This window comes from Ahaetulla prasina, chromosome 1 (assembly GCF_028640845.1).
Source record: "Ahaetulla prasina isolate Xishuangbanna chromosome 1, ASM2864084v1, whole genome shotgun sequence".
NCBI classification, from domain to species: Eukaryota; Metazoa; Chordata; class Lepidosauria; order Squamata; family Colubridae; genus Ahaetulla; species Ahaetulla prasina.
The window spans coordinates 322,502,709-322,521,377 of NC_080539.1; the positions used below are offsets into that span (position 1 = coordinate 322,502,709).

The following is an 18,669-nucleotide window of genomic DNA, read 5'->3' on the forward strand; positions in this document are numbered from 1 at the left end:
TTTTCCAACTCTTAAAAAAGTGAGCAATAGTCCTCACAGAGAATTGGATTTTCTGTCCTAAAGTTTGGAGATTTTTTTAAAAATCTTTCTTTATGTAAAGATCAGCAATCACCATCTCATACTTCCAAAAGTAGTTTGCTCCATTGTCTGAGAGATTTTCAGAGAGAACATTTGTTCAAAACTTTAAGCAAGATCTAACTGGTCATACTATCTGAAATATAGGAAAAACACTCCATTTCAACTTTTGTGTATTTAAAATTAATTGAAAGACTCGTATTTTAATTCAAATCTATTTTTCTAAGTAAAAAACATATGTATTTATAAAATTTGTATTAACTTTATCTGAGAAGACCTTTTCACTGTCCTTCTGCTACACTTCCTTTTATTAATGTCCCCCAAATGAGATGTCCAAAACTAGATACTCTCTCAAGTGATATAAGCACATTCCACTTTACAATTATATTTTTTAAAAAGAAAACCAAGAGTTAAATATAGCAAGTATTTAATATAAAGCTCAAGACTTTCTTATTTCATCGAGCAGGGCTGGCCTAATGGGAATTTTAATGGGGTTTTATAGGGTTTTTATAATTTTTATTTTATTATTTTTAACTTTTTAGCTAAATTGAATTAGATTTTTAGTGATATATTGTTTTAATTGTTGTGTTACTGTTTTATTCTGGCTGTACACCGCCCTGAGTCTTCGGAGAAGGGCGGTATAAAAAGATAAATAATAAATAAAATAAATAACCTGGGAAACACCACTATTACAAGTATGACTGGACAGAATCCTGAGAAAAGAAACATTTTCACTGAAGAAAAGTAAAATGGATAATATAATCCATTTGGGTGATTTTCAATTTACCTCTATTGAAGTTATGTTTCCTTATAATCCATAAGTTATTCAAGTCTTTGTGTAAATATGCAGTGACCTAGGAATACATAAGAGTTATTAGACTTAATTTCTTAAGTAAGTTAATGAAGCTACACTTCTTTACTCATTACTAACAAATATGATATCTTACATACAGGATTATATAAAATAAAAATGAATTTATCCCACTACTATTCCATAATAATCATCATTCAAAGTCATGTTGATTTTGATAGTAGTAAGGATCTTAAGCTACCAAGGATCTTAAACTTAAATCATCACAATAGTCTCATGAAAATTAGTTCATGAACCTAAGCAATGCAACACTGAAGTCTTTACATATATATATTTATAAACTAAATACATATATTTGGTCTATAAGGAGTGAAAAATTAATAATATTATAGTATGCCATTAAGTATTTATTAAATATTTTTTACTGTAAAACAGAACTGTAATCAGAGCCACTTCATACTGGTTACTTAGCTAGTGACATTTTTAGTTGACTAAAACATTAATATTATGCTTTATTAGCAAACTAATATTTAATAATTTGTCAAGACCAATAATTGGTCTTGATAAATTAATAAATACTAGTTTGGTAATAAGATATCAATACAGGTACCAATAAGGTATCAATCTAGGTGCCAATACAGAGTGGGGAAAATGATTTGGAAGGTTGTATGTACTCTTCAGGCTCTAAGTTTGAGATTCCTGATTTAGACAACATGACTAGTAGCCATTTTCCATCCCAGGAAAAACAAGTCTTGAAAGCCATAGCATGTAGTGAAAAAATAATTAATGTCCACATGTTTTTAGTCAGCTGAATGACTTATGGAAATATCAGTAGAATGGTTGAAAATGAGATTTTCACAGACCTGCTGCTGCCTTGCTCCCACTCCTTCAGGATACAGGTGCCAGTGGGAGTGAAGGTATCCTCCTGCCATGCGAAGGTTCTTCAGTGTTATCACAGAGCCATATGCTACATCTAAAAAAGAAACAAGGGTTGCGTTTGTAACCATAGATTACTGCTTTTTTCCCCCTTCTACTCAATTGTGTCTGATTCTCAGAGACTGCCTGAACAACTTCTTGCAGTTTTCTTGGCAAGTTTTTTCAGACGTGGTTTACCACTGCCTCCTTCCTAGTGTTCCTTGTTCAGAAAACTGCTAAATAGATACAAAACAGATCAATCTGTCTAGCTAATTCAGCCCCATTTGAGTATCTTTCATGTAAATGTAATGCTGCTTGACAACAACTTCATGAGACTCATTAACCAGATTCATGTATCATATTAACCTACAATTATGGCTTGCTGAATAAGCAGTAACTGCCTGCTTTCTCGCAAACATGCTATTTATATAATGTAATTCATCTGACCTAAGCTTACACAGTGTAAAATTTAGCTAGCTAGCTATTTAGCAACCTAGACTATTATAAATTAGTAAACAAGTCATAACTAAGTCAAACAGTTGTACAATATGTACAACCACACTGCTGTTCAACTTGGGAGACTACTACCAATAGTTTATTGCTACTTATTCAGAGTCATAGACATTTGTACCAGTGGTTTTGGAATTAATCTGCTGTATAATAACATATGGCTTTTGTCGGATGATGCTCACAAATAGCAATAGCACTTAGACTTTCTATAGCACGTCACAATGCTTCACAGCCTTCTCTAAGCAGTTTACAGAATCAGCATATTGTCCCCAACAGTCTGGGGTCCTCAATATGCTTAATCTAATACAGATGTGTGAAATTCAACTAAATTATCAATATATTGCCCTCCCAGTCTCACTATGAAGTACATAATTTTATATAAAATATTAACAAGCAAAAATTGCCTTTTAAAAATCTTTTTCTTAAAAATTATTAATTTGCTTTGCTTTAAACTATCTAAAATGTTTCTAAATATAGGGAAATTTTGTTGATTAGAATGTAGAGTTACAATGTTTGCTAGAGCATTTGTCCCTTCAATAATCCAGATACTCACGTTCTGGAACAGAAACATTATGAAGATTGTTTCCAATGAGCCGGGATTGAAATCCAGAACTGAAAAAACCATCACCAGGTCCACTGAGAAAAAAAAGTACTTGGGCTTTCAGTTTACAGTATGATTAAATAAGGAGCCAATGTAACAGCAAAAGAAAAATACTTTCCACTTCTTTTAGATGTCTACAAGGATCTAATGTTCTGAACCATTAGAAATATTGTTTAGTTTAGACATACTATCAGATCAAGCCATGGATTAGACTTGAGAGATCTTTACAACCTCTCATTTCCAAAGGCAAAGCAATAGCCAAACTTGTGACATCAGTTATTGTCTCCAACCATAATCAGCAGTAATCTCAAAGCCTGGTTGGCTATGCTTCACTATTCACTAAAAATCATGTTTAGCCAGTTTAGAAATAAATGAAAACTCACTGAAATCAAGCTCAACAGTTCATGAGGTTTTCTTGGCAGCAATAAATAAGTAGTTCACTATTCCCTTTTTCTTGGATGTGTGTATGTTGTTGTTGTTGTTGTTATTGTTGTTGTTACTTTTCAGACTACTCTGCATCCTTGAGGTTTCTAATCCTGCTTAGCTTTGGCCTGGTGCTGCAATTAATCAATGTAAACACTACACTGAACTCAATTAAATGCCTTTAAGAAAGGTTTGGGTCCAAATAAACACTGCAGCAATGACAGTGCAGAGTTTCTCAACTGTGTATTTCCTCTCTGACAGAATGAGAAAAGATACCTTCTGTTTAACACTGCAAAATGCACTGCAAAAAGAGCTGTATAGAGGACAAGAGGCAGTACAATGAGGCAAAGTGCACGAGCCAAGAAGTGCTTTCCCAGTGTGACCTGAAATTTAAAAAAAAAAAAAAGACAGATGCATCAACTTTTAGGCAAGATTTTTCTTCATCAAACAAGTTGTCTCTATATATTTCCAGTGCTGAAGCAACAAAGCTACAAATTTGTACGCTTACAAACTTAAAATTAGACTGGAACAAAGCATACTCAATTTTTTAAAAAAGCATCATATTATCTTCCCATAGTAAATCATGCCATGATTTGCCTCAATATGGCAACAGAAGAGAAAAATCATATGTCATTTCAAAAACAATTTGATTGAAAATAAACAAACTTTTGGAACTGTACATATGAACTGTATATATCAAAAAAAAATCACATGGCATCTATCTAAAAAATAAATACATTAATTAATCCAAAATTTGTTACTCATTCAAACTTCAACTTTTCCCAAAATAAGATTTTCTGATGGGAGAATGAATTGGGCTGCAATTTTCCATGTTTATTCAATATATCTTATTCCTGAGTACAGATTTGCACTGTTATTTCTAAATAAAGATATAAAAGATTGTACTTTGGGGCTTTTATCTTATGTACATGTAGAAGAATAGCTCTCACAGGCAAAATTGTTTCTAGCATTGTTTGCTTACGTACCTAACTGAAAACAATTCTGAACAAAACAGATAATTCCAATCAAATTCAGGCTTCTGAAATTACTTATTTTCAACTTCAAAACTCCAAATACTGTGACAGACATACATTCGCTTCTGTTCATCTATATGCCATACAGGGAAAATGGTTGGATTATGCTGGCTAAAACTTCATCCAATTATTCAATATTATAGTACATATTTTCAAATAACCGTGCATGAAATGCTGTCCAAATCCACTATTTCCCACTCATCCTTCAACTTTGTCAATTTATATTGTTATTGTAAGAGTTTCTTCTTGGGTTATCTAAGAATGCAAATGGCAGAAAAGGATTACTGAGTAAATTGAATATCCTATTGGAGGGAGATAATTAATAATCTCGATGTAATGCTTTTTCAGTTTAAGTGATGAAGGGCTAAAAAACAGCTATTCTGTTAATCCTGATCTAGAATTATACGCTGCTTTGCATAGTTTAAGATTCAAAGAACTGTGTTGGCAACAGTGCAGCTTAAATTTCTGAACAGCCATCTGCAAAAGGAGGTTTAAGCAACATGGACTTGCTTTATTTCATTTGCAATTGATTAATACTTTTTAGAGTATTTCTTTTCAAAAGCTGAAACTCACATCCTTGCACTACATGAATTTTAATCAAGAAAATAAATCACACAGCAGAAATAAAAACACATTTTAATATATAAAAGAAATAGAAACCATTGATAAAATAACTTTAAACTAAAACCTTATCCAGAGAGACAAGCTTTCGGTAATTTATATATGCCAGAAAGCCACTTTTCTGGCTGTTAATGAGCTGCCAATTTAATAATGTCTATTGTCAATGACAGCATACTTCATATTTAATTTCTCCTAAGCCTTGCATAGGAATAATTTACTGTCCAGAAATAATTTAAGTTCTTTCTACCATGGCAAGCTATTTATGTCCAGAAAATAAACTATTAGTGATGAATGACTTGCAGTTTTCTTCATCTTTAAAAAAGTAACTCAACATGTAAAGGCCATTAAATCCATCAGGCATAGCTATAAACCAGTAATTTATTGGGTAAAAAATCCAATTTGTAGACTACATTTATTACTTCGCTAAACAGTTCAAACAAGTTCCAGGTTTCCTCCCCAGCTCCCCAACACACATCATAACTTATTAAGGTAACCAATTTAAGACATTTCAGCAGTAAAATTTGTCATATTCACTTCTAGAACTTTATATATGTCTGTAAAGTTACAATAACAATGCTAAATATATATGTATACAGAATAACAGAGTTGAAAGGGATCTGCTTAAGAAGGAAACTCCATACCATTTCAGACATATTGTCTTGGAATGAACTACAACAGTATTTTAATATGTAATCCAAATGGAAAGCTCATACAGTTCAGTCACTGTATAGATATGAGTTTGAGGTTCTTTTAACCTAATTGATACCTTACAATTTTGTTATCTGTTGTTAAGAATACTACCTTTTTCATACAAATGTTAAAAAAAAAACTAATGAGTTTTACATGCTCACCAGTGACAGACTAAGGTCTCCTAATAACTCCCAAAGTTCACAGATAGTATTCAGGCCAACCAGAAGGACAACAAAAAGGCCAACAAATTTCACCCCCATTGCACCAGCGAGGTTCACTCCAGTCAAACACAGCCAGAACCACCAGGGAGCGGTAAAGGACCTGTAAAATATAGTTTAAAGTTTTCTGTTCAAAATTCATATTTTTGAAAAAAAATGTTTTGTTCAACAATCTATATCAAAATATATTTTGATATATTAAATATATAATATATAATATATCAAATATATCAATATAATATATAATATATCAAAATATATTTTGATATATTATATCAAAATATTTATAAATGGAAGAAAATAATTTATTTATTTATTTATTTATTTATTTATTTATTTATTTATTTATTTATTATTTCAATTTCTATACCGCCCTTCTCCCGAAGGACTCAGGGCGGTTTACAGCCAACTAAGAACAACAAATATAAAGATTAAAAACAAATTTAAAAGATTAATTTAAATAGGCTGAAAATTCTAAAAACTACGAAAAAACCCCATTAAAAAACTATTAGGCCAGTCCTGCACGATGAAATAAAAGAGTCTTCAACTCACGCCGGAAGGCCCGGAGGTCAGGGAGTTGGCGTATCCCTGGGGGTAGCTCGTTCCAGAGGGCTGGAGCCCCCGCAGAGAAGGCCCTTCCCCTGGGGGTCGCCAGTCGACATTGTCTGGCCGACGGTACCCTGAGCAGACCCTCTCTGTGGGAGTGCACTGGTCAATGGGAGGCCACCGGTAGCAGCAGCCGGTCCCGTAAGTAACCCGGTCCTAAGCCATGGAGCTCTTTAAAGGTGATAACCAACACCTTGAATTGCACCCGGAAGGCAACCAGAAGCCAGTGCAGCCTGCGTAGGAGAAGTGTTATATGGGAGCTTCGAGCCTCTCCCTCAATCACCCGCGCGGCCGCATTCTGGACCAGTTGAAGCCTCCGGGTACTCTTCAAAGGGAGCCCCATGTAGAGAGCGTTGCAGTAATCCAAGTGGGAAGTGACGAGGGCGTGAGTGACTGTGCATAGGGAATCCCGGTCCAAGAATGGACGTAACTGGCGTATCAGGCGAACCAGATAAAAAGCTCCTCTGGCGACAGCTATCATATGTTCTTCTAACGACAGCCGTGCATCCAGAAGGATGCCTAGATTACGAACCCTCTCCGTGGGGGCCAAAGACTCGCCCCCCACAGTCAGCGATGGCCTCTGCTGATTGTAGCGGGATGCCGGCATCCACAGCCACTCGGTCTTGGCTGGGTTGAGCTGGAGCCTCTTTTTCCCCATCCAGACCCGTACGGCCTCCAGGCACTGGGACATCACTTCACCGGCTTCGCTGGGGTGGTTTGGGGTGGAAATGTACAGCTGCATGTCGTCAGCTCACCCCAAAACCACGGATGATCTCACCCAGCAGCTTCATATAGATGTTGAACAAGAGGGGCGAGAGAACTGACCCCTGTGGCACCCCACATAAGAGGCGCCTCGTGGTCGATCTCTGCCCCCACGCCAACACCGTCTGCGATCAGTTGGAGAGGAAGGAGGAGAACCACCAAAAAACGGTGCCCCCCACTCCTAACCCCTCCAGCCGTCGCAGCAAGATACCATGGTCAATGGTATCAAAAGCCACTGAGAGGTCTAATAGGACCAGGGCAGAGGAACAACCCCTGTCCCAGGCCCTCCAAAGTTCATCGACCAGCGCGACCAACGCCGTCTCCATGCTGTACCCAGGCCTGAAACCGGACTGGCACAGGTCTAGATAAGACAGTTTCCTCCAGGTATTGGGGAAGCTGATATGCCACCACACTCTCAACAACCTTTGCCACAAAGCGAAGGTTGGAGACCGGATGATAATTTGCTAAAACAGTTGGGTCCAGGGAAGGCTTCCTGAGGAGGGGCCTCACCACCGCCTCTTTCAGGGCGGTAGGGAAGACACCCTCCCTCAAAGAAGCATTAATAATTCCCCGAGCCAACCTCGTGTAACCTCCTGTGTGGCCAGCACCAACCAGGAGGGACACGGGTCCAATAAACATGTTGTTGCGTTCAGCCTCCTCAGTATCCTGTCCATGTCCTCAGGAACCACAATGTCAAACCCATCCCAGACAGCATCTCCAAGATCTGCCTCCGTCATCCCGTCTGGATCTACCCAAACTGCATCCAGCCTGTCCCAGATCTGAGCGACTTTATCATGCAGATAGTTTCCAAAGTCCTCAGCACGTCCCTGCAAGGGATCTTCCCTAGCTCCCTGAGCAAGAAGGGAGCGGGTCACCCTAAATAGAGTGGCTGGGTGATTATCTGCCGATGCAATAAGAGCGGCGAAATACTCACGTTTCGCCGTTCTTATCGCCAGTAGATAGGTCTGAATATAAGACCTTACTAGTGTTCGATCCGATTCAGAACGGCTGGTCCTCCAGACACTCTCTTTTCCGGCGCTTCATCTCTCTCAGCTCCTCAGAGTACCAAGGAGCTGGTCGAGATCGGCGCCGGGTCAGAGGCCGCAAAGGCACGACACGGTCTAAGGCTCCCACCGCCACCCATAATGCTGAAAATAGATTAATAGTGACACACTGAGATATAGTAAGAATTATATTTTATCTAGAGAAAAGGAGGGTGGTATCAATAACTCATAAAGTTAGAACCTGGTTCCAAAATTGTTCTTTCCTAACCCTGGTTCACCTAGGTATTTTGGACTACAGTTCTCAACAACCTTGTTAGTACAGCAAAAATAAGGCCATGAATCTTAGGTGCTGGACCAAAATTACAGTACTTGAAGTACATATTCAAGAAGCTTGTTCTACAACAGCCTTCTAAAACCAGTTATTTTCCAAATTTCCTCTGGAAAATGTAGGAATTGTAGTTCCAATAACACAGAGGACACCATTTTGGGTAAAACAGTGATCTTTTCTTGGGAGAAATTAAAATTTTTCCATAATTCTATATAAAGCAATCTGATCAAATACTGTTATCAGATAAATATGATTAAGTCTCGTTCAACATGGCTAATTTTTTTTTGTACTACCTGTAAAATTAGGCAGACTTTGATTATCCACTGACAAATCCATCACCAATTGTAATGTTTTGTTTTGTTTTATATTTCATATATTTTTGTTTGTAATTATGTCCATGACCATAATAAAGTAACCATAATAAAAATATCCATTCAAAATCTGATCTAGAAATTATCTATGGTAAGCAACATCTTACTATAGTGCCGGGATGGCGAACTTATGTCACGCGTGCCAGAGATGGCATGCAACACCCTCTCTGTGGGCACACAAGTTGTCGCCCCAGTTCAGCTTTGCCGCGCATGCGCTTGCGCCTCCTGCTAACCAGCTGGTTTTCAGGTCTCTGCCGTGCATACGGGGGGGGGCACATGTGGGGACAATGTGCATGCATGGAGTGCATGTATGGGGATGCATGCAGGGTGCATGCATCTATGTGCAGGGCGAATGCGCTGGGGCCATGCGTACATTGCATTTTGGGGGTTTGGGCACGCACTTTCAAGCACTTGGTCCGGAAAAGGTTAGCCATCACTGCTATAGTGGTTTCACGTTGCCAAAGAAAGTAACCAGGAATATGCTTATTAAAGGATCAGAGTCTTTTCTATGTATATAAATAAAACATATCTACAACTAAAAAATAATATCTCAGTATGTAGGAAGAAGAAGGCTGAGATTCAAGTACCCACTTTACCACATAAGCTCATGGTAGCTGTGAGCCACTGTCACTCTCACAGAGCTGCTGTGAAAAAATAAACAAGGAGAAACTACTGATTGCCATTTTGTATTCCTGAAGGAAAGGAGGAACACAAACCTAATTAATGTAGAAAACCTCATCTACGGACAAAGAACTTATCAAAACAAAAAGCTTTTTTTTTCTGAGATCCTTTTAAAAATCTTTTCACTGTTTAGTTATACTTCTAATGCAGGACATTTTATTCCATATATTTTCTTTGTCTTTTTGTCACAGTCTTTTTCCAAACAAGCATGCTTAAGATTTAAGATTAATTTATTCATCTGCAATAGCAAAAAAATAAATAAATCACACCTCCACAACTTGAGAATGCCAAAGTAGGTAAAATTGTCAGATAAACTATCCTAACAACTTTCATGGTTTATTTATAGTATATTTACCTATATATTATAAAATACATAAGCACTGCTCAATGTTGTTGCATTGTCGACGGGTGATAAATTCAAATAATAAAAAATACAGTACAATGATGTACTTTGATAATAAAAAAAATTCAGAGAGAATGAAAGTACATGAGAAATGTACAGTAGTTCAAATCATAAAACATAATGGTTTTAAACAGTGCTAAAGAGTTGTGATCTAATATCCAATAAACAGACAAACCAGGGATCCAATAATCTTAACAGATAATTCTTTATCATCATGAACATCCTCTTCCTACTAGCTATAATTTTCACTTTACTTGGCAGGGGAAAGTAAGCCAGGGTCCTATTAAAAGCTTCTACAATTTGATTAGAACCCATAGAATCTACCACAACACGAAGCAGAGACTACCCTCAACTTTCACAACCTTATCAGTATCACATGGCCACTTTTATGAGGTGTTTTTAATAACACAATAGTGAAATAGCAGGAAATGGTAGGATAGCAACACTAATAACTGCATTAAAGCAACCTTTCCTTTTGAAATAAAAAATTATTTGCCAGTCCTATGAGCTGCTAGTTTCAGCAATTATATTATGGGACACCAAATGCTTACAATTTGAAGGTGGTCTATTGCATATTCTATTTTCTCATTTGTTTCCCTTCTTTGTTACATTTTAACCATGTAATATATAATGTTATAAAACTCTTTGATTTTTCTTGATGAAATTTTGGTTTTATAGTTGCTTTACATTTTATACTGTAAGTATTTCACAGAGCTCTTTTGGGTCATGATGTCGGGCTAAAAGTTACAACATAAATAAATATGAATGATCTATAATAGAGATAAGTGGTGCATGCCTAATTCCTAAAATGATCAACTGCTACCATCTTACCTATCTGAATAAGAATTATATTTAACCATACTGAGTACAGCTCCCATGAGGAAGAACATCAAAATGGGGTCAAGTAGAATGTACTGTGAGATTGTAATGAAGCCAGTGTCTGAAAAAAATGAGAAACATATACTAGCTTTGTCATTCAAATCATTTATCAATGCTTAGTCAAACATAACTATACTGAACTCTAAAAGTAAATTATCATCCCAGCATTTTCATTTTCAGAGACATTACTGTACTTAGAAAGATGATTCTGAGCCTAAGATGATCACCAACTTAGTCACTGTCTCTCACACACTTACATACACAAAGACAAGACAGAAAAAAGATGACTGCTTCTCAATGAATCTAAAATAAACCTGTTATTTCAAAAGGGAATTGTTTTGTGAAAAACCTGGTTTTCCTTGATGGGAAATATTTATTATTTATTGAACAAATTTATAAAACTGGCCAATTCATACATAGGTGGTTCTGGGGAGCTTATAACATTTAAAAAATCCACTACATAATAAAATACCCATTTTTTAAAAAATTCACCCCCACCCCCTACCCCCATGACAACTACAACACTAATAAATCAGCCACTTGATTGACACTGTCTCTGTAGTTCCCAGGCCTGCTAACAAAATAACATTTTGGAAAAGAAACAATGTGAGGGCCAACCATATCTCAGGGGGAATGAAGGACCATAAAGATGGGGCTATAACTGAGAAGCCTTGAGTCTAGGCTTCTGTAAAACTGTTTAGGCCACTGTTTTCTGAACTAACGGAAGTTTCTGAATACTCTTCAAGGGCAGCCCCATGTAGAGCACATTACAGTAGTCCAGATGACCAGGATCTGGTTGACTGTGAGAACAGCATGTTGATCCAGGAATTGGCACAACTTGCACAAAACACAAAGTTGCTCAAAGGCCCTCCTGGCTACAACTGCCACCTGCTACTCAGGCAAAATCACAAGTCCAGGAGAACCCTCAGATTATATACCAGACTATGGATTTTATTTGGGAAGTGTATATTTATTTAACTGCTTTTTTGCTTTTCATATTTTACATCTGCCCTGTTTAGCTGGGTTTTTTAGACATTGATGCTTTTTTTTGATATTTTTCTTTCTGTGTTTTTGCATCCTATCATCTTTATTGATTTCAATGTTATGAACAAACAGGAAAAAAAACATTAACCGATAGGAAAAGATAAGAGAAACAGAAAAACACAAAAATAAACCAAAGAAGAAGAAAGAAACAAATGCATGTTAGATTAGATATAAAACACAATACTGATTTCTTAAACAACTTAAAGTTTGATCACATGGATAAATATCAATCAGATTTTCTGCAAAATCCATAATATAGTTGTGAGGCAAAATCTCTCTGCACAAAATTTTCCAGTGCCACTATTGAGAATCCCTCTTAATAATGGTCTGTTATCAGCAAACAGGTTACAAAGGTTTGGCATAAGATAAAGTATGAACAAGATGCATGCAGACTTGGCCAATTAATCTCACTGAATCTTTTGCAATAGAGAAGATCAAACACAGACCAAGACATACAAAACAGCTGCTTACCAAAAATCAGGATGGTAGCAGTGATTATTGCTGCAGGCAATGATCTGGAGAGCTCCAGCACTGTGAGGTAGCAGAAGGGGGTCAGACATGAACCAAGGAAGGCACAGAACTGAATAAAAGAGAAGAGAAGCGTTCTCCACAAGCTCGTAAAAATAATCCAGGTTCCCCCACTGACTTTGCTTGTGGGAACCTGGTTGGGAAGGTCCCAAATGGCAATCACATGACCTCAGGATACAGCAACTATGGTAAACACATGCTGGTTGCCAAACGCCTAATTTTTGATCATGTGACCATGAAGATGTTCTGAGAGTTGTAAGTGCAAGGAATGGTTGTAAATCACTTTTTTTCAGTGCTATTGTAACTTTGAACATTCACTAAGCAAATGGTTGTAAGTAAAGGACTACGAATACTGTTAGCCTGTTATTTCCCAGGAAATCAGATACTGAAATTCCAGTTTATGTTCTGTTCCCCCACCCATCACTCTTTATTGATATCTTCTTTAAACTCTGCTAATGCTATAGCTTCCTAATTTCATAAAGTGAGAAAATATTGTTGATAGCAATAGCACTAAGATTTATATAACACTCCATAGAGCTTTACATAAGTCTCTGGGCAGTTTACAATGTCAGCATATTGCTCCAATAATGTGGCTCCTCATTTTACTGACCTCGGAAGGATGGATAGCTGAGTCAACCTTGAGCCTGTCAGGATCAAACTCCTGGCTGTAGCCAGAGTTAGCCTGCAATACTGCATTCTAACCACTGTGCCATCAGGGCTCTATCTATTGATCCAAGCCAAGTGCACCATCCAATTAAATTGAATAGAGTCTCTGTATTTAAAAAAATATTCAAAGGATGGAATTTATTCTGCTAGGCACTGCACATTTTAGACACAATTCTTCAATTGCTCTTCTTCATATCCTTTACCTTATACATAACCAGTTCTTCGAATACTAAATCCATTCCTTAATTCTATTCACTCCACTCTAACATCATTAATATAGTGGCCCAAAGTATTTATTTATTTATTTATTTAATTTTATAATAACAATATACACAAGCAAAACCAAAAGATTATATAATATATAAACATATATATGAGGAGAAACAAGGTAGTATAAGCATATATATATATATAGGGGAAGAAACAATAGGACAGGAATGGTAGGCACATTTGTGCTCTTATGCACGTCCCTTAGAGTCCTCTTAGAAATGTGGTGAGGTCAACAGTGGATAGATTTTCAATAAAGCTTTTGGGGTTATGAGAAGAGACCACAAAGTCAGGTAATGCATTCCAAGCATAGATAATTCTGTTACAGAAATCGTGTTTTCTGCAATCTAAACTGGTGCGGTTGACATTAAGTTTAAATCTGTTGGTAGCTCTTGTGTTATTGTAGTTGAAACTGAAATAGTCATTGGCAGGAAGGACATTACAACGGATGATTCTATGAGCTAAACCCAGGTCCTGTCGAAGGCAAAGTTCCAAGTTTTCTAGACCCAGGATATCAAGTCTGGTGGAATAAGGTATTTTATTGGTTACGGAGGAGTGGAGAACTCTTCTCGTAAAATACCTTTGGACACGCTCAACTGTATTGATATCAGAAATATGGTATGGGTTCCAGACAGGCGAGCAGTAATCAAGAATTGGCCTAGCAAAAGTTTTATATGCTCTGGTCAGTAGCGTGGTGCTTTTGGAAAAAAAGCTACATAGAATTAAGTTAACAACTTTTAGAGTAGTCAAACTGCTTACAGATCTATCAGCTATATTGTTACTATTTGCACAGGAAAAGTCACAAGTAAAGAACGGCATACTTGAGATAAAGAAAGCTCCGTCGCAGGTAGATTTAATCCATATTAACAGAATATGGGCATCACAAATTAAGAATTTGCTAAAAAAAAATTGAAGCAACTTTTTAGAGTTTCCTCAGGAGAAGCAGCAGTATGTAAATAAAATAAATGTATCAGCTCCCTTATTTATTCCTATGCATTTTCAAACTTTAGCTATAAACTATATTTCATTTTAACACAGAGAAAACTATTTAAGAAATATTTCTTTTAAAAATGAGGCTTATATTACAAGCTATTTCAAAATACCTTCTTAAAATCTAAAATGGATCTAACATTTCCTTTCATCATCAGTAATTCAAGAAGCTCCCAATGATAGATGGTACCATCATACCAGTCTTCTAGAACAGGTTTGCAAGAAGAAAGAGCTGATAGAAAAAAGCTGTTTCATCCCTGAATTAAGAGGTTTTCCACAGACAGGAGTCTCAGACAGAATAAATTCTGGCTCTAACATTTGCTAGAACTAAAAAGAGAAACCTGCTACTATTCTCCAAATATATATTTATAACCTTACCATTCTCATTCCTATATAGTTATGTTGCTCATATTTATCCCCAGGCTTCTGGAAAGGAAAAGTCCCATCATAACCACTCAGATAGCCAGCAAGTCCTATTAACATCTAGTGATGAAACGGAATAACTTTAGTAAAGCAGAAGACAATTCAAAAGTTTATCAGATCAAAGCAAATGTCATTTGATAAGTAAATTAAAAGTATTGCCTAGAGCTCATCACTTTCAAAAATGAACTTTGTGCTTAACTATGTTAATGAATACACTATAAATTTTGGCACTCAGAAAATAGTGTTAGCAATAGTGGTATCTCAAACTTCCTACATTATAAAATTTTATGTATGACAAAATTCTGGAAATTCTAATCATTAAACAAAATGTTTTTTAAAATGCATATATTTTCAAGTCTAGAAGTCAAACTTATATAATGGGTGAAGGCGGGTCAAAATTTTAAATTTAGATTTATATTTACTTTTAAAATTCAGAATTTTGTATGATTACTCTCTAGTCAGTTACTGAATATCATACTTTCCTCCTTTTGTCACATTCATCTTTTCTTTTAATGACCCCATAATTCCTTGTGGGGAGAAGTCTGGGCAATTGAATGGAGCTGACTGTTTACTGGCCGGATGCCCTTCCTGTCGCCAATGCAGAGTTTTGTTCAGCAGATATATTCTTATTGTGCCCAGAGAAAAAAATATCTGCCTCTACCTAGGATCGAACTCAAGCCTCCTAATTGTGAGGCAAGAGCTCCATCTCTAGGCCACTGCACTTCTCCTTTAGTCACATTATAAATTGCAATTTAAAAGCAAGCTTCCATTAAACTGGAACTGCATTAAAAATTTAAAGTTGAGGATTTTTAAATAATAGTTTACCATGTAACACTAAAACCAATCAGACTGTTTCTCATGTTCAAGCTAAGGATGAAAGAACAACTAGATAGCAAGATCCAAGTTATAAAATTAAAACAATTATTGTAATTTTAAAGAATATCCACTGAAATGTTTATAATGCTTACAGGAAGTAATAATGTTCCACCAAGAATCTTCAGAAGTATTAACTAAATCTCAAAAAGATTAAATACTATGGTAGCTTTTTACCTTCCCCAAAGGTGGATGGACATCAAAGAAAAATGTCCGGTTAATATAATAACTCCCCATCTTTCCAAAATGTGTTTCATCCCAGCTATAAAAAGACAAAAGTAACGTCAGTTCATTTTCAGAATGATTAATTCTTAATAGTTCTGCATGTAGTTCATGAAAAAATGCAGCTGTTCTTTCCAAATTAGTTTCTATAAGGCTAGGTAAAGAATTCTCTTTGATCATATTGATTTATATGGTTCTTTAATTCTAAAAATATGCAACTCCATTACATTGACTCTCACCTATATCTTCATTTCCTTCAAAATAGGGTACGTAATTAAGCATTTCTAAAATGTACAAACTTGTTTTTAGGAAGCTGACATACCCACAAAAATTAAAAACTGAAAGTTGTGGTCATAGCTTTCAAAAGCAAGTCTTATAACCAGGATATGCATGAAAACTGAAAGCTAATCATAGTTTGCTGTAAAAGTATAATGTCTATTTTGGAAAAGTGCACTCTCTAATTCATCCTGCTAGAAATAAATCAAGAAATTATGTCCCAGCCATTGGATCCTATTTATAATTAGACAAACCTAAGTTCATGTTAAGGCTTTGGTATGAGTAACTGTGCATGATTAGATCACTCGTATTTTACTTTTGTTTACTTCGTTATAATGCTTACAGGAAGTTTGTAAACATTACAAGGTTGCAAGCATCGTTTTTTTATGGGAAGAATAACAAAGTGGACAGGAACCAAGCAAAGGCATTATTCTCTACAAAAAGTATCCTCAATAAAAAAAATATCATAGAATGGACTTGCACAGATATTTATTACATTTAACATATTAACACTTCTTTTACTATGAAGCCAATGCTTGACCACTGCAACAAACAACGCTTAATTACTGAAACAAATGAAGTTCAATGTCTCTGTACTTTCCTATTTTCTTTTGTGATGTTTCTAAGAGTGCAACAATGTGCCTTAAAAATGTACAATATTGAAAGATAACACAGAAGCCCAAGGAGCTTGGTCATTTCTTTGTGTCAAAAATGCTGTTGTGAACCCTGATATATTTGAATTTTGCTTAACCAGGTCAGATTCTTGTATTTTCATCCGTTCTGTGTTGGTTGTGCTATCCTCTACATTACGACACATATTTGGACTTACAGCCAGATTAATCCAAAAGCCAAATTTGCACCTTCACTCAAATAAAAATTACCTTTGGACTAATTACTCCAGTCCAGCCTAATTCAACCCATAACGTTTTTAGGAGGACAGAAATGCAAGAGAATGATGTATGCACATGAGGAAAGAAGAGACCAAAAATGTGACTTTTGCTTATATTCTGCTTTTCAGGGCAAACGACCCCAACAAGTAACTGCATGAGTCACTTGGAAGCAACCATCCTCCTATCTGAAGTGAGCTCTAATGCAAAAGTAAAAAAAAAAACCTCTCTCTTCCACCGACAGGTTCCGCCTCTAAAGCAAAGTCCCGCCCCCGTCGCCATGGCATCCCGCAACCCAATACCAGATGTGCGGCGGCTCCCGCAGCCGGTAGAAACGCGTAGCAAAGCTTAGGAAAGTGACGAAGGCGAGGGGGCTCCAGAACCTCCTTGGACTCGCGCGGGCGGAGGGAGCCAAGACAGGAACACTCGCCAGTCTGAGTGTTTTTCGTTGCCGGAGGCCCAGCACGGCCGGGCAATTCTTGTTCGTGGCTAGTGGCATTCGCGCCCTGATGGGAGGCGCCTCCTGTCGGCTCCCGTAATCGGGCGCAGCGCATCACGGGAAGTAGAGTCCACTTCGAGAGGCATGTTGGGCAAAAGGGTCGGGTATTTGCACCCACGTGAGGGAAACAGAAAAACTGACTTTTTTTTTACAGCATTGTGGGAAATGTAGTTCTTGAAATATGGTTCTGTTACTCCTATGAAAAACCTCAGAACTCATAGCCATTGGCATCAATGAGCTTGCTCCTTATTCTATTAGGATTATAGCCTAGTGCCTTAATTTTGTTGGACTCAACAAAACCCTCAAAACCCTTTTTTGCTGTGCTCAAAGTGGGCCAGTGACATCTCTTTCCTGGCTGCTACATCTCTGAGCACTCCAAGTGCAAAAAAATAGGCACTAACCTTTGTTGTATGTCTGTTAGAAGAGGAATTGTAATTTAGATCTTGCTTGCCATTTTGTATTCAGTGAAGTGGCTTGACCTAAGTTTGCTTTTAAGCACAATTCACTCCAAAGGACTTTCATTTTTTAAAAAATCCTCTTATAAAAAAATAATGTGCTCACTTCATATAATCAGGAGGATGTGAAAGGCCATGCCAAGATTTTATGTGTGTCATTTGAGTAAGAGCTCAGTTGGATTGTCACCTAAATGGAACTTGAAATTTAAGAGTCAATATCCAAAATACACAAGGCATAATGTTTTGCAATATAGATATAATAGGTGGTGTCTTCAAAGTTTCAACACACACACAAACATTTCTGACAACCTAGTTTAGTTAGAATTTTTTCAGGCAACTTATTTGAATATTCCTGGATGCTTAGTCATTTTTTTTATTGTTGTCCTTTAAATCAGAGGTCTCCAATCTTGGTCCCTTGAAGGGCTGTGGTGGCTCAGGCTGTAAGATAGCCTGTTATTAAAACACAGCAGCCTGCAATTAGTGCAGGCTCGAATCCCACCAGGCCCAAGGTTGACTCAGCCTTCCATCTTTTAAAGGTAGGTAAAATGAGGACCTAGATTGTTGGGGGGGCAATAAGTTGACTTTGTAAATATACAAATAGAATGAG

The 18,669-nt window shown here is 36.7% G+C and overlaps 1 protein-coding gene across 2 annotated transcripts in view; it reads right to left on the reverse strand.

Moving 5' to 3' along the window:
- Positions 1-17,684, reverse strand: part of POMT2 (protein O-mannosyltransferase 2) — a 35,422-nt gene extending 17,738 nt beyond the window's left edge. The window contains exons 1-10 of one of the 2 annotated variants that reach the window (XM_058162434.1): positions 17,411-17,684; positions 15,901-15,985; positions 14,806-14,910; positions 12,448-12,556; positions 10,885-10,993; positions 5,842-6,001; positions 3,612-3,718; positions 2,865-2,947; positions 1,750-1,859; positions 863-929 (exon numbers count right to left, since the gene is read on the reverse strand). In XM_058162434.1, coding sequence (XP_058018417.1) covers positions 863-929; positions 1,750-1,859; positions 2,865-2,947; positions 3,612-3,718; positions 5,842-6,001; positions 10,885-10,993; positions 12,448-12,556; positions 14,806-14,910; positions 15,901-15,985; positions 17,411-17,607 — 1,132 coding nt within the window. In that variant the 5' untranslated portion in view covers positions 17,608-17,684. Of the gene's footprint in view, positions 1-862; positions 930-1,749; positions 1,860-2,864; positions 2,948-3,611; positions 3,719-5,841; positions 6,002-10,884; positions 10,994-12,447; positions 12,557-14,805; positions 14,911-15,900; positions 15,986-17,102 lie in introns of both variants that reach the window. The other variant, XM_058162435.1, reaches the window with a different exon arrangement.
- Between the last annotated feature and the right edge of the window lie 985 nt (positions 17,685-18,669).